This window comes from Parasteatoda tepidariorum, chromosome X2 (assembly GCF_043381705.1).
Source record: "Parasteatoda tepidariorum isolate YZ-2023 chromosome X2, CAS_Ptep_4.0, whole genome shotgun sequence".
In the NCBI taxonomy this organism is placed as follows: domain Eukaryota; kingdom Metazoa; phylum Arthropoda; class Arachnida; order Araneae; family Theridiidae; genus Parasteatoda; species Parasteatoda tepidariorum.
The window spans coordinates 59,150,242-59,167,897 of NC_092215.1; the positions used below are offsets into that span (position 1 = coordinate 59,150,242).

Here is a 17,656-nt window from a genome sequence, read left to right on the forward strand (position 1 = left end):
TATATATATATATATTAAGAAATCTACTATTTAGAAATCTGTTAGATTAGTGGAATTATATTTGTACTGAAATATAAAATCCGAAAAGCTGTTAGAAAAAATTTTTTCATTTATATTCAAATATGAATCATTAATTGATTTTGTAAATTAAAGAAATTTCAATGATGAATTACTGTTTCTTATAGATCTAAATAACTGCAAATAAGGGAAATATTTAAAAATTATTGTTTGGAAGTGAGCAGTGTTGGGAAGATTTTACCTTTAAAGCAGAAAAAGACACCGATGTTCCATGCTGTGATATAACTCTAACCATAAATTATTAAAGTATTTTTCACTTATTTTGACCTAAATTAATACAAAATAATGAAAAAAGTATGAAAAATATCCTTAATAAAAATTCTGCCTCAAAGGGTTAAAATTGTCATTATATATATGACAGTAAAAATTCTAAAGAAAAATTGTAAAAGAATTTATTAATTTCGTTAGAAATCTCCTTAAAAATGGCGAAACGATAAGTGTTCCATACTTTCATTTTAATAATTTGGTCTAAAAATTGAATTGATTCCTGGCGAGATCTCATATTTAGAAACCGTTTATTACAGATCGTTATTACTTTGCTCACTCTAATGATAGTTCAGATCTTATTCAAAAGTGCAAGGACCTTACTAACTGGTTTCTTTCACATGGGAATTTCTTCGTTCCGTTATTAAGTGTTGTTGGAGTAAAAACATCCTCAAACAGTCATTGGTGGTTTTGATTTCATTCAGAAACCATCCATGCACAACTTTTTTCGATTTCCTTCGAATCAACTTAGAACTCGGAATTTTTTCAGGATTTTAACATTTTTGATTTTCATTTTTTTCGATTTTTATAATTTTTTATTTTTATTTTGATCGAAAAATATATAAAATAATTACCGAAATTCAAGGGCTTGTATGAATTTATGCAGCATGCTATATTCAAATCAATTACCAAATTCAAACTTAAGATTATTAGACAAAACTTTGATAAATAATTTTGAACAAAATACTTGACTTCTCAGTCGATTCCAATTTTAAAAATTGGGTGTTTTGTTTTCTGTTTTCAGTGAGTGGGCTTCAGTATTTTTGTTGTAACTTAGGAAATTTTTTGAGTATTATCTCATACTTGGTGTCAAACTGTTTAGAATAAAACAAGTCATAACCTATACGTTCTTTAAAAAAAATAAAAAATTTTGTTAGGAAAAATGCATTAGATCCCTATAATAATAAAGTGCTTTTATATATTAGGGTAATTTTTTTAGAAGGTGTGATATTCAAATGGGGTAAACCCTGATGTATGAAACGACTTTTGCTGGGTGGTCAGATGAGTTCTTAAAACCATTCTAGATCAAAGAAGTTGAAAATAAAAAGTATTTTTTAAATTTAAAAAGAAGTAAATTTTTTTGGAACTTTTTTATTTTTATTTTGATAGGAAAATATATAAAATAATTACCAAAATTCAAGGGCTTGTATGAATTTATGCAGCATGTTATATTCAAATCAATTACCAAGTTCTAACTTAATGGGATCATTAGGCAAAACTTTGATTAATAACTTGGAACAAAATACTTGAGTTCGCAGGCAATTTCAATTTAAAAAAATGGGTGTGTTGCTTTCTGTTTTCAGTGAGTTGATTTCAGTATTTTTATTGCAACTTTGGAAATTTTTTGAGAATTATCTCATATTTGGAGTTTAGAATAAAACAAGTCATAACCTATACGTTCGTTAAAAAAAAAAATAAAAAAATTTGTTATGAAAAATGCGTTAGACCTTTATAATGATAAAGTGTTTTAGAAGGTGTGATTTTTTAGAAGGTGTGATATTCAAAAGGGATAAACTCTGGTGTATGAAACATTTTAATAACCCTGATGTATGAAACGACTTTTAATGGATGGTCAGATGAGTTCTTAAAACTATTCTAGATCAAAAAGGTTGAAAAATAAAAATAAAAAATTTTTAAATTGAAACAAAGTTCTTGAAAACTAAAATTATACTAAGTGTTTTTTAATGTTTGTGTAATTTTTGAACTCAGTAGGTTGTAAAGATAAGTTTTTAGCAAAAATGTGTCGTTTTACTATTAATCTATATTTAAGCAAATCATATCTTATATTAATCTTATATTTAATCTTATATTTTATTAGTATTATCTAATATTACACAATTATATTTAATTTTACATTTATTTAGAAATTGATAGCATTTTTTAATCTAATTATTTCGTCAATCTAATCTAATTCCTTCCTAAGATTTTTCTTCTGACACACGAAGGAAATAAAAGGGGGTTGCTTCGAAAGGGTTTCCTTAACCGTCAAAGGGATGTAAATGGGAGGGTAAAATATTATCTCAAATATCTTTCTTTAATTTTTACAAACAAACTAATGGTTGTTATTTAGTCAACTTAGTCTTTTGAATCATAAAATGCAAGATTGTCTTACAAATTCTTCAGATTATTGCTGACCAAATCATATCAAAACAATTTGGCGATCAATAAGTTTAAAAGACTAATTTAAACATTGCGCGTTTTTCTTGTCTTTAGATTTTTGAAAAAGGAAATTGCTTTTGCGTAACTTACGTCAGAAGAATATTTCTGCCTCATTCAAATTAAGCAAAAACAGAAATAAGTTTCAGAAGATCTAAAATCAGGCCAATTTTATATTACCTTTCTAAAAGTATTAAAAACTGTATAATTTTGGGCTAAAGGGAAAAACAACGAGAATAAGGCACAAATCAAGTACAGAAATGGATATACTACAGTTTCGGTTCTCCATACAAGAACATTCTTCAATGTATAAACACCAAGGAAGAAAACCGAAACTGAACTTGATTTGAACCCATTTCTGTACTTGATTTGAGTTTTATTCACATAGTTTTTCACTTCAGTATACGTAGCACAAAGTATACCCTATCTATTGAATATAATTTTGTTGCATTAGTTTTCTGAGAGTGGATTTCAAATTTAAGGCATTTTTGAAGTCCGACAGAAGATTTTTATTTTATTTAAGAATTTAATGGCTTGTTGGCTTAGATGTTTGTACTCTAAAAAAATAACACAGGTTTATTTTATTTTATAACCGTCGTTGAACAGCAGACCCAATTTAGGGTGTACGACTACCAATGTTCAACTCCGTAGCCTTATAATTTTGAACCCGATCTGGAAGACAATTTGTCTTAGTGGAGGACTTTTTGATGGAACTAACCCGCATTTGCGTTACATGGGGAAGAAAACCACTAAACCTCATATGGTTAGCTTAACGGCAAGAGGACTCCAACCCATGATCCGTCTACCACTGAGGATATTTTACATCTGCACTGTGGTCAGTGCGAGCCGGGTACGGAATGCGAATCGATCAGCCATCGCTGGGATTCGAACCCGATTCATCTCATTGGGAGGCGAGTGCTCTATCCCCTAAGCCACTACGGCTCAACATAGGTTTAAGAATTATTATGAATAATATTATAAGAGTTTGTCTAATGCTTTATTTTATGTAACTTTTTAACGAAAAGCAATCCTAGAAAATTGGCTGACCCTAACGACAAAATCAAATTTCTTTTTATTTTTACTTTACTTATTTCCAATATGTGAAATAACTTTATATCACATAAGTATCTTTAAAAATATATATTTCATAATAAATCTCGAAAATATCTTAGAATTATTTTTTTTAAAATTTCCTGGTACATGTTTTGTGTTATCCAAGAGATATTTCCGGTCTGTTATCAAAGATAATCATTTAAAAAATTACTCTGAAAGCAATATTAAAAATTGCTCTACCATTTTTAATATTGCTTTCATGATTCAGTACATGAAATAATCATTTTCAAAATTGAAAGATTTTTAGGATTTTTGGATCTTAAAAAAATAACTATTTTTTTATGCTACCCAGTCTATTACCAACTTTGCAAAGTTGATTAGTGAAATTTTATTAACTACTTGTTTTATGCAAATCAAGTCTATGAACCATATTTGAGTCATGATATCATAAACCTAAGCATTTTACACATGATTGTAAAAAAAATTCAATTTGTTATAATATCCGGTCTGTTACCTTTAAAAGTAACAATCTTGACATAATTTTAAAGAATAATAAAACATAAAGAAAGTGTAAATAAGTGATTTTAACACACAACAAGAAACTGATTGTAAAAATCAGGATAGAACAGTGTATTTACGACTAAGTGAAAATTTCGACATTATATACAATACCGAAAATCGATGAAGTCTGAATTGATTAAACAATTCATATATTGCTCAGACATAGTGTACAATGCAAATGATAAACCAACGAAGCATAAAATATGTATTACAGTGAAACCTGTGTATAACGATACTGTCTATAACGATAAACCTGTCTATAGCGATATTTCCTTGAGGTCCCGGTGAAATTCCTATTTACTCAATGTATTTTTAACCTGTTTATAGCGATAACCACTTTTCAGTTAAACATGTCTACAACGATAATTTTTCCTCTTTTGATAGTTGATAGTTCTATTCCGATTTTTCTACCTTTGGAAAATGTCACACCATCGATCTTAAATGTGAAGTAACAAAATGTTTTTGTTTTTTTTTCATCTCCTTTGTATGTAATATTCTTTCGTTGTTTCTGAGAAAAAAATGCCACTTTTAAGGGAAATTAGAGCAATAGAAATGGGTGAAGGGGTATTGTAGGAGGGAGAGAGCTTCGTCAGAAATGCTGATGAAACTGGCTTATTTTATCAGCTCATGCCAGATAAAACAATGGCATTTAAGGGAGAAAATTGTAAAGGTGGTAAAAAATCAAAACAGAGGTTAACTGTTCTACTTTGCGCAAACAGTACTGGAACCGATAAACTGAAGCCGTTCGTTATAGGCAAATATGCTAAACCTAGATGTTTTAAGAATGTGAAAAGTTTACCAGTTGACTACAAGGCAAACAAAAGAGCCTGGATGACAATATTTAACAACTGGCTGCTTGATGTGGATAAGGAGATGAAAAGAAATAAGAAAAAAAAATAGCTCTCTTAGTTGACAACTGCACTCCTCACAACAATCCTCCAAATATAAAATTGTTCTATTTTCCCCCAAATTGCACGTTGATTCTACAGCCATTAGATTTGGGAATAATAAAATGTTTCAAAGGATACTATCGAAAAAGATTAGTTCAGAACGTTGTTTATAATCTGGATAATAAATGCCCAAATCCTTATGCAGTTAATGTAAAAAAATGCATGCGATTGGATTTCCGGAGGGTGGAATTCATTGACAAAATCCACCATCCAAAATTGTTGGAAGAAAGCTTCTTTCTTTGAGGATAAAAGCAACGGAAACGCAGAAACTGAGCTTACTGAAATCAGTGATGAAGAAGAAAAATGTGTAGCAGGCTTAAATTCGATTGTCAGTGATTTCCAAAGATCATCTAATACATCATTTCTATTTAGATAATGATGTGTTGGTTTTCAGTGGTGCAAGTGATGAAGAGATTTTAGCAGAAGTTATCCTGGGTGATCAAAGTGATGAGGAAGAAGCAGCTGACTGTTCTCAAAACAGGACTCAAATTTCACCTGAGAATGCCATATTACTAATTAACACTTTGCAAGATTTTGTTGCAACATTACCAAATGTAACTGATGTTCATTTGAATTCATTAGATGGACTGAAATCTAGGTGCATGGAAATGGCAATTGCTTCCAAAAATAAGCAAACAAAACTAACCGATTATTTTTCTAAATAATTTCTGTTTTGATTCATAAAATTGTAAGTAAATTTTTCTTGTGTGCTGTTTCATAATTCTAAGTAAAATTTTCATTTGGAGTTTAAGTTATCATTAGTTTTAAACGTATACTTTTAAATTTCAAACCTGTCTATAACGATAACCTGCCTATAACAATATTTTATTTAGGTCCCTACAGTATCGTTATAGACAGGTTTTACTGTATTTAGTATGGCTGAGATTTATTAGCATTCCTTGAAAGTAATATCATAGTGCAACAAGGATGTTAATATTTTAATTTCTTTAGTGATTAAAATGAATAACCATATATTATTTATTAAAACCTAGCAGGCATTTTAAACCATTGTCGGACTTACACTTTAACAGTATTTTCTACACTGATGTTTTTTAAGGCAATTTCAAAAAAATTATCTCCTTGAAAGCTGATTTACTAACTTAAAAAGTAGTAATTTCATTAAAACTTTTATTCGGTAACAGACCTGAGAAATTTTAGTTTCATGAAGACTTACTGGATCTCTACAAGTTTTAAATTTATTTCAATCTTGATTCAGACTATTGAAACATGCATTAAACATACAGGAATCAACATTAATCACACACAATGATCAATTTTAACCTAATTTTTTAAAACCATTTTTGCTTCAAAATCCCCCTCTAACAGCTTACAAAGTAACCATTTTTGCTTCAAAAATGCCCCAAAATCCCCCTCTAACAGCTTACGAAGTAACCATTTTTGCTTCACAAATGCCTGAAAATCCTCTCTAACAATTTACAAATTAACCATTTTTGCTTCAAAAATGCCTGAAATTCCTCCTCTAATAGTTTACAATTTAACCATTATTGACTCAAAAATGCCTCAAAATCCCCCTCTAACAATTTACAAAGTTATTAAGTATTCTCTCAATTTAACAGAGTAAAACCTTTTTTCTCACCTTTTTTTCGAATAATCTTGTCAAGGTATTATACTGTCAAATAGAGTCAGTTAAGAACAAAAAATACCGAGAAAACGAAATAAATATTTTTCATTATATCCTAAAAAGCAAGGAGAAATGAAAATTTTAAATTTAAGTTTTTAGGTTTTTAGCAATATCTATAATAGTAACGTGAAAGAAATTATTTTTAGATAATTTTCAAAAATAGCTACTATATTTGGGCCTTGTTCAATATTTCAAATATCCTGCAGCTTGCCTGCAAAAAGAAATATTTCTTGTTAAAAAAATATTGTCAAGAGTACTTACTAATCATTATCACAAAATCTCCCAATATTAATTATCTTTCATAAAAAGTTTATTTTATTTTATTTTATTTTATTTTATAACCGTCGTTGAACAACCGACCCAATTTTTGGGTTTACAACTACTAATGTTCAACTCCGTAGCCTTGTAATTCTGAACCCAATCCAGAAGACAAGGAAACCCCTGAATCAAGTGTTGAGAGAAACTTGCCTTCTTGGAGGACTTTTTGATGGAACTAACTCGCATTTGCGTTACATGGAGAGGAACACCACGAAAACCTCCCACGGTCAGCCTGATGATCCTTCTGCGGGACTCTAACTCGTGATCTTTCTGCCTTTGAGGATACTTTACGTTAGCACTGTGGTAGGTCCCTCAAAATTTTCAATACTCAAAAGCAAATAATATTATATACTAGCTATACTGAAAAAACGTTTGAAACAATATTATTTCCTTCATCTTGAGAATGCTTCAAGAAATTTCCCCTCTGTCTTTCAGAATCATTTATTAAAAGCAAATGATATTATATACAAAATGAATACTGAAGAAACGTTAGAAAACATCTCCATTAAATGCTTCTAGAAATCTCCCTTCCCTCAAAAAGCGCCTAACTAAACTAACCCGCATTTGAGTTACATGGAGAGGAAAACCACGAAAACCTCCCACGGTTCCAATGACGGCAAGGGGGACTGTAATCCATGATCCGTTTATGTGACGATATTTCACATCAGCACTGTAGTCGATGCAAGCCGAATGCGGAATTCGTATCGACCAACCATCGCTGGGTTTCGAACCCTCATTGGAAGGTGAACTTTCTATACGGCTCTTAAAAAATTTATTGTAATGCCATACCGATAATAGTTTTATACGGAATGAAATTTCCTCGTTACAGAGCGTACCACCTTTTCCAGGTAGCCAAAACAGCTTGTTTTAGTAGTTCTGCACAAAAGATTTCCTGAAGAAGGTATTCATAAAATGTGTCGATTTGCAATAAGCATTTATTTTGAATTTCAACTAAAATTTAAAATATAGTTTTAAGTACAATAATCAAGACAGATGTGACTAATCCCTTTCTGTGTTTTCAACAGTAAATTAAATATTTTTTTAAATTAAATTTATACTTTTAATGAGTTCAATAAAATTTAGGTCTCTTCGTCTTCATTTTGAAACATAAGTTTTTATTATAAACAGGAGGCGAAAAAAGAATTTCATGATTTCTGAAAATGAACCTAATATGCTTTAGAGAAAGGTTAATATTACTAAGCAATAAAAATATAGTTGCTTTTAATATTATGTTTCATGAAGTTTATAGCAAATGATCTGCAATGTGACAAAAAAAAAATAACGGTATGTTCGTTAAAAATATTTTTAAACTAAACAAGCAGAGGAAAACATTGTGTTTCTCTGATTTTTCACAAATACATTCTTTTTTACTTACTTTGTACAAAGCGCACAAAGCTTGAAATGAAAAAGGGATGACCCTGAATGACTAACTATTGATCTAATAATAGGATTTTCACGCACTAGGTCACAATCTTAATGGTTCGAAGGCCTAGCCTTAAATATACTAATTTACTTATTAATTAATGCAGATTTTAAAATCTGAACTTCTCGGAATAAATCATACTTCTAAATCATACTTTCTCGGAATAAACCTAAATTTTTTGACGGATTCCTAACCCTCAAAATATGGTGGGTCACCGCAATCTGGAGAAAATAATATGAAATAAACTAAATTTCTTTCAACGTTTTGACAACGTAAGCAATTGTTAAAAAGAACTATGATTACGTCAACCTTAAAAGTAAAATCATTTCTATAAAGTTTTTACCACATCTTAATTTATGCTGCTACTTAAGATGTGGTAAAAACTTTATAGAAATGATATTATTGACTTCTTTATTATGACTCAATGACTTCTTTATTATGAAAATATCATAATAGAACACGTCCTTGAATTTGTGAGAAAAAGTTAACTTGCTTTAAAAGATATCTCCACCTAACAATCACTCGACCTTTTTCAATATTTGAAGTAATAACTATTTTTCTTTTTCAGATTCTTTCTTACCTTTTCCTGACCTTAGCAGAAGAATTCCTGAGAGAACAGCCCCACCAGGTAAGTAATTTCTTTTCTGCTCAGAAATGATTAAACTATTAATAAAACAGACCTAACAGCAGAAACATCTTTTCTTTAATGTCAGTGTACCAATTACTGGTTGGGAAAAATTTAGATTTAATTAATTGATATTATCGTTAAGAGGTTGTGCAAAACAAAAAAACAAAGATAAAGGCAACCAATTATCATGGCGCGTGACTATTACTATAGTGGAAAAGTACTTAAAAAATTTGCTACAATAACCCTTAAAAATAAAAAAGCAACATTTGAAAAAAAAAAATTTAATGCATCATGGTGATTAAGTCCAACATACCTGTTGCTGAATCAGGCGGAGATTTACCTCAAGCTGAAAAAATATATAAAATGACCAATTTTTGGAGTTAGAGAAAAAGAGTCCAGTTTCTATCTTTGTAAAACAACCATTTTTTTTTTTGTTTTAGACGATGAATGTTCAAAAAACACACATAAGGGAATCACAACATCTAAGGGAAGCAGGGACACAGCACGGTAGAAAAACATTTTCAAAACATAATCACAACATCTATGGGAAGCAGGGACACAGAGGGATCACAATCACGACATAAGGCTAGGCTGAACTGGTGGACATCTTATCAGCGAAGGGAAAAGCAAAAACACAAGGCCACACGGGATACGGGATCCACAACGCTTATTCATCTTTTTGAAAAACACGAAAGTTCCCCTCTCAAAAAATAAAGGAAGAAACTCCACCAAACAAAACCATGGCGAAAGAAAATGCTATCACAGCCGGACAGCGAAAGCACCCACGGGTGGGTGGAAGAAAGAAAAATCCCTGTTAAGGGATCGTAGTGTTACGGGATGTAAATTTTTCGAATGCCACCTGCTCCAAAAATGGGCGGTATTTATATAATCAGGTTGAAGATTGAAGTTAAAGTACCTAAAATGCAGCAGAATCGTGGCTAAAAGGGGAACCGATGTGAATTGATGAATCGCTTAAATATAATCACAATTATGCACTAACTGTGACCATAACGGACCATCTCCCATGTGCTCACATCAAAGGCTGCCGAAGGTCAACACCGTGAAGGTCGACAGGCAGTAAGGTGTCAGAGGAGAGGGGTCAGGGGTCGGCCTAATTTTTAGGTCACAATTTTATTAGAAATTTGTGATTAAGTGACACAATGTCACATTATACCCACAGCCGGGGAAAAAAAATTTTGAAGAAGAAAAAAAAAATTTTTTTTAATTAAAACCTAAGAAGAAAAGCCAAAAATATTCGTAACCAAAAAGCCTTAAAATTAATAAATTAACAACCTGACATTCCAGTCCACCACTTCAGCCATAACAGACATTCAGATATTACATAAAAATTACATCTCAACCATTTTGACAGTAAATTGGCCTCAACTAGGAATGCTGTGCCCAAACATAGTTATAACTGTAATCACAACACACAAACATATGTACATAGCTGATCTTGAGTATTACAAATTAAAACAATCTCAATGGTTTGCTAAAAAGTGAAAAAAAAACAATCTTAATTGTTTGCTAAAAACAACAAAAACAATCTTAATTGTTTGCTAAGAGACAACCAAAAACACTAAACGACAACAACAAGAACAATCTTAATTGTTTGCTAAAAAAACTTTTGACCTACCCAATAGTCAAAACCAAATTCACTCTACACGAAGTAGACAGCAAAAATTTATCTCCATAGAAAATAAAATTACAGAGATAAAGTGTGACTCAATGAGCATATGAAAAAAAAACTCACTCAGTAAATGTGAAAAATATTTTGAGGTAAAAATTAGCTCAAATGGTTCCTTGTAAGAAGGAATGAAAAAATAAATTTGCTTTTGTTTGCTGAAAAATGATTATAAAAAAATTGAGAATTGCAAACAAACGAAAAAAAATCAGGCTACCTTTGTAGACTGATGGTATTCCGAGTTTAAACGAATGAAAAAAAAATTTGTACAGCAAAATTTTGTACAACAATTCATGAATTGAAAAAAAATTTAGAATCAATCGAATACGACTGACAATTTAGTATTCCGAGTTAAAACGACAAAAAAATTTTAGTATACATCACAAGCATACCCCAGAAATCAAAGTCATTAGTGAGATCAATAAGTGCACAAAAAAATTAACAATTTAAAGCTTAGAGAAATTTTAAAAGCTAAAAAAAACTTAAGTTAAAAGAAACACCTAGGCAAAAACATTGAACTTAACACCTGCAAAAACTAAGCTAGAAATTACACCTTAAGATATCACAGACATTTTTCTCACTAAAATTTGATCATATAAAGTATGCTGTAACCATAGACATCATAGTCGAAACACAACTATGCAAAACAAACAACACAAACAAAAACAATGCCTATAGACAAAATTCATAAACAATGATCAAAAATGCTTATCATCAATACTTATAAGCAATGATTACTTAAAATGTTCATAAATAATACCTATAAACAATACTTAAAATGAAAATTAACAAATGCACATAATATGAACATAAATATAAAAAATGCTTGATGAACATAAAAATAAAAAATTGCTTGATGAACAAATATAAAAAAATGCTTGATGAACATCAAATATAAAAAAGTGCTTGATGAACATCAAATATAAAAAAAATGCTTGCAAGCAGACATAAACAAAATTAAAATCATCAACACCACAGATACACCAAAAATTTGTATCTAAACCCAGAGCTGTAGCCGTTTACTACATTCTGAAAAAAATCCAAAAGTTATGTAATAAAACCTTATTCATTACATACGAAAAGAAAAATATATATTGTACAGGAGTAAGGATCTAAAAAATGAAAAAAAATTGGCATTCGAAAATTGTATCATCCTCAAAGTTAAATTACGTGTTTACTAATGTTTAAAAAATGTCTAAAACATGACCTAACAATTATTAGCAAAAAAATTTGTAAAAGTTAGACAGGAACCAACCCAATGAAACACGCACCTAAAAAAAGTTATAAACTAAGGAGTCACTATAAGGAGAACCCCCCTCATCATCCACTATCAAAACAAATCACAATTTGAATACCTCCTTCAATTAAAAAAATGTACAATATTAAAAAATTAAGTTACAAAAAAATTCTAAAAAAATCATTGGTATTGTATGACAACTGCTACAAGACCCCGCTGTTCCACGGATATGCGACGACCAGCATCACACGCAGCGATGCCCAAATAACACTCGTCACACACATATCAATAAGTTAATTACAAAAATTATTCTCAAAAAAATTATTTGTTAAATTATAAGGACAAGCCTTAGGGATGGTGAAATTGTTAAAATTATCAGGCATAATTGCCAAATCAGAATTAGAGATTAAGTTATTTTTACTCCTGGTAACTATGGAATTCATTTACTAAAAATTTTGCTTACTGGATATGATATCATTGAAAACTGATAATTACTGTTAAAAACACTATCAGAAAAACATTACAATAAGCATATACCTAAAACCACTTGAATAAGAATAAAGCATAAAATTTTATCCCTTACTAAAAAGATATCATGTATATGTAACTGGAACACTTTTGTGAACAGTATGAAAAACAATCTAAATATTAAACCTAAGAACAAATATTACACCAAAAATCAGGAAAAAAATTTTCTTAATCAAAGGAATAAATGATATGACTTAACAATTACTTTGACTTATAAATCCATATAAAATTTCTTGAAAAACAAGTACTAATTACTACTGACAATTAAATATTTTATGAAGTATTAGAAATTAAACATGCAGATCCTAATAAAAATTAGAACTATTAAAATTTTCAAAAACAAGACTCATTTAACCTGTGGAAAAAAAAACTAATCTACTTTTACCATAAATTTATGTGAAATACTCAAATATTCAATAAACACAATAAATTTTAACCAATGGGATAAACCCCAATTACTCATTATGACTAATGATTAGATTCAACAAATTCTCAATCACATCTTATCTTAATATAAACAATGCAGTACTGTTACTTAAAATGAAATTATTCAACAAGTGAACCTGAACTTAAACCAAAAATATTAAAACTATAATCATTCAGTTACATAATTGCTGTGAGATTTGTGTTCAACCAACATGTAACCCTTGTAAACCTTTAATAACATTGAACATCAATTTTAAATAATAAAATCAAATCCTATTATAAAGTTGTTTTATGAAGAATTAGTTATTACCTTTTCTTAAATAAAGTTGTAATTGTAATTAAAATAGTTATCTTGATCAATTTTATCACAATATCAATATCACAAAACAATTGTATGACTCAATTACAGCAAATTATAACAATCAATTATTATTTTCAATCAACTTAAAAATCATCAACTTGGTTATTATATAAAAATTTTGTAAATAACCAAAACAAGAAATCACTTATCCAAAAAAGTTTAAACTTATTAAAATTGATCATATTGTATAATTCATTTTTGTTTACTTGATTATTCAATTCAAAACTATTGAAATAAATTGTTACTTGCTGAATCCGAAATTGAAAAATTTATTAAAATTTATTTGTATTTTAAACTACCTAAGTACATTATTTAAATCATATAATACTGAAAGAAAACACAAATAATTAAGATCAAAAGGATAAAACTTCTTAGAAAAACTTCTTTGAAAAAAACGCGCTAAGAAGCAGCAGAAATTTCAGAAAAAAGTATCAATACAAAACAAATGAAATAAAATAAAAATATGACCACCGAAGCCGACGTCTTCAGGGGGTACCGGCCCCGGTAGCCATTAAAAACAAAACCATTTCTATTTGAGGGAGAAGCAAAAGCTTAAAATATCTCCCTCAGTACCCCGATGGTTTTGTATAGAGGTCCAGGAAAAACAAGATACATTCAAAAGAATAAACAAATTACGAAAAGAAAATCAATAAAAATCATCAGAAAATTAAAAACTCACAGTCACAGGTCAAGAATCAACTTCAAAAGCAAGTGGAGGAAAAGAAAACACTAAAAACTGAAAAACAACGCCCCCTATAATAATGCGCAGTAGAAGTTTAAAAATGAAATGAAAAAGGTCAGGAGAAGGAGATACGTAGATAAATTAATAGAATGCTTAACTGGGGCTGCTCAGTTAAGACTAGAATTGCGCCCTGTTAAAAGAAAAAATATATAAAAACTTAAAAACCATCAATCATTTTTTTAATTAAAAAATTAACATTACAAAAATTAAAAGGAAAATCATTTTTACTCAAATTATGTAAAAAATTATCCACAGCTTCCCGATAACTTTCAACATTATTACAAATTTTCTTGATCCTAACTAATTGCGAAAAAACAAGATTTTTGAAAATTTTACTACACAAATTAGTTTTAAAGTTGCAGAAAAAAATAACATTAAAATTAAAGGCTTTTCTTTTATCAAACACACCAATTTTAATAAAATTATTAACAATATCAATTTTAAAATCTAAATATTCAATATTAAAGCAATTTTCATTAGTTTTTTTCAGGACCAAATCACCAGGATAAATAGTATAAATAAAATTATAATCGTTACAATTAAACAAAATCAAATCATCAATGTATCGGAAAGCATTAAGTACTTTATGTTCAAGAAATTTAGCCTCGAAAAAGTGCAAAATATTATAGGGGACGTTGTTTTTCAGTTTTTAGTGTTTTCTTTTCCTCCACTTGCTTTTGAAGTTTATTCTTGACCTGTGACTGTGAGTTTTCAATTTTCTGATGATTTTTATTGATTTTCTTTTCGTAATTTGTTTATTCTTTTGAATGTATCTTGTTTTTCCTGGACCTCTATACAAAACCATCGGGGTACTGAGGGAGATATTTTAAGCTTTTGCTTCTCCCTCAAATAGAAATGGTTTTGTTTTTAATGGCTACCGGGGCCGGTACCCCCTGAAGACGTCGGCTTCGGTGGTCATATTTTTATTTTATTTCATTTGTTTTGTATTAAATCATATAACACACTTTAAAGAGCAAAAATTAAGATTCTCTGGTCAACCATAATATAATTAAAGACATTAAAATACACCAACCCAATAAATAATTAGTATTAACGGCACCAAGTGTACCAATTACTGGTTGGGAAAAATTTAGATTTAATTAATTGATATTATCGGTAAGAGGTTGTGCAAAACAAAAAAACAAAGATAAAGGTAACCAATTATCATGGCGCGTGACTATTACTATAGTGGAAAAGTACTTAAAAAATTTGCTGCAATAACCCTTAAAAATAAAAAAACAACAAACAAAATTAATGCATCATGGTGATTAAGTCCAACATACCTGTTGCTGAATCAGGCGGAGATTTACCTCAAGCTGGAAAAATATAAAAAATGACAAATTTTTGGAGTTAGAGAAAAAGAGAGAGTCCAGTTTCTATCTTTGTAAAACAACCATTTTTTGTTTATTTTAGACGATGAATGTTCGAAAATTACACATAAGGGAATCACAACATCTAAGGGAAGCAGGGACACAGCACGGTTGAAAAACATTTTCAAAACATAATCACAACATCTATGGGAAGCAGGGACACAGAGGGATCACAATCACGACATAAGGCTAGGCTGAACTGGTGGACATCTTATCAGTGAAGGGAAAAGCAAAAACACAAGGCCACACGGGATACGGGATCCACAACGCTTATTCATCTTTTTGAAAAACACGAAAGTTCCCCTCTCAAAAAATAAAGGAAGAAACTCCACCAAACAAAACCATGGCGAAAGAAAATGCTATCACAGCCGGACAGCGAAAGCACCCACGGGTGGGTGGAAGAAAGAAAAATCCCTGTTAAGGGATCGTAGTGTTACGGGATGTAAATTTTTCGAATGCCACCTGCTCCTTCTTCTTCTTCTTTGAATTCTTTAACTAAGTACCGGCCCCGTCAGGGGCCTCGACTCATTCATCTCAATGGGGTTGAGATAATACTGCCGAAGCAGATCTGAAGTAGGTGTTGAAATTTGAATAGGTCGGGTAAAAAGTTCGTCTAGTGGCTGGGGTAGGCATTATGGAGAAAGTCTGTTGGCTAGGTCTTGAGAGATGGAAGGATTGAGGTGAGCAGTGAAACTACTACCTCGTCCTTGAGTAACTCCTGAAGCTCTTTGAAGATTTTCAGAAATCTTGTGGCATTGGATAGAGAGACTTTTGGTCTGCTAGTTGAAGCTCGATGGTTTCTCTTAGGCCGGGCACTGCAACCTGTAAAACAGGCTGGGTGATCGTCTTTACAGTTGGCGCAAGTCGCTGGGAGGGAGAGAGGCTTCTTGCAGAGATAAGTGAAGTGAGCTCCGGCACACTTCATACAGGCAGGTTCGTTGGGGCAGGATTTCTGCGTGTGATCAAATTTCTGGCACTTATAGCATTGAATAGTTAAGCGCCTTCCATGGAATTTCTCGATCTTAACTCGCAAAGTCAGTAAGTTCTCTAAGTTGATGAATTCCCGGTGTTCAGGGGAGTCTGGAAGTATCACTAGAAACAGGGGGAGGAGCTTGTAGCTATCGCCACACCTCTTTCTAAGCTGCTCGATTTTGATTGGACGATATCCATTCGCCTCGATATCGTTCCGGAGACTGTCCGTCTGATGGTCTGCGGTGAGTCCTCGCACGAGAAATCTGAGTTTTCTCGGCGGAGAATTGGATGGTGAATGTGGAGAAGGCTCCAATGGAGATGGTGTTGGTGGAGAACACTCCATCGGCTCTGGATCGGATGATATGATCTCAGGAGGGGTTACGAGACTGGGAGGAGAAGGTTCCTTGGATTCGCTGGCTTTGTGGTTCTTTTTCTTCCTGGGTCTTTTAGCAGGGGAACTCTTTGAATCCGGCTCCTTTTCTTTACAAGTCTCAGTAGTGGGTTCCATAGTGGTAGATTCCACCGAAGTCACAGGGGTAGCGGCTGATTCTGTGGGCACCTCCGTAGTCGTTTCAGATTCGATAGGCTTAGTTGTCTCCATTGGCATTGTTGTTGATGCGGGGTAACAAAAGGGGGGTAATTTATCCATGGATATTCCCTTCTAATTAATGTGAACTGTAATATCGCTGGTAAGACCTAAATTTAGTAAATTTTCTAAATCTGGTAAATGCTAACATTGGAATACGACAAGAGAGAGAGCACCACTACAACCTTATGACAGCTTGTTTATTGCTACCCTGACTGGTTACAAAACGGTACTGTAGATGGCGCTGGAGTAAAGATACAACATACTCCCCGCGTTGAAATAGAGCACTGTATTTCAAATATATTAGCAATGAAAATAATATCAAATATAAGTATAATATGCAAAACAAACAATTGGGAAATGACATCACTTTTCTTATAAAATAGAAAGCAAAAAAATATATACATATATAAAATTGACACACAATGAAATAACGTAATCAAACTTCAACTGGTACTGGAAAAATGGAATATTTGCCTCTACGGGCAATGAATATTTTTAGGGTTGCAATAAAAGAGTCCGATGCTAGATTAGAAACAATTTCAATGTGGATAGCTTTAGTTACAAGACATACAAAAATAGCAATAAATATTTTTTGAAACGGACCCTTACGTTGATTTTTGTTTTTTACTGAAAAAGGTCCTGCGAAATCAGTACCAGAATTTAAAAAAGGAAA

General features: G+C 31.1%; 1 protein-coding gene across 1 annotated transcript in view; it reads left to right on the forward strand.

Moving 5' to 3' along the window:
* The window catches only part of LOC107449503 (uncharacterized), a gene marked incomplete in the record, with an annotated part of 108,549 nt that overhangs the window by 7,642 nt on the left and 83,251 nt on the right, over positions 1-17,656 (forward strand). The window contains 1 exon segment of the mRNA XM_043052494.2: positions 9,015-9,074. Within this exon segment, the coding sequence (XP_042908428.2) occupies positions 9,015-9,074 (60 nt within the window).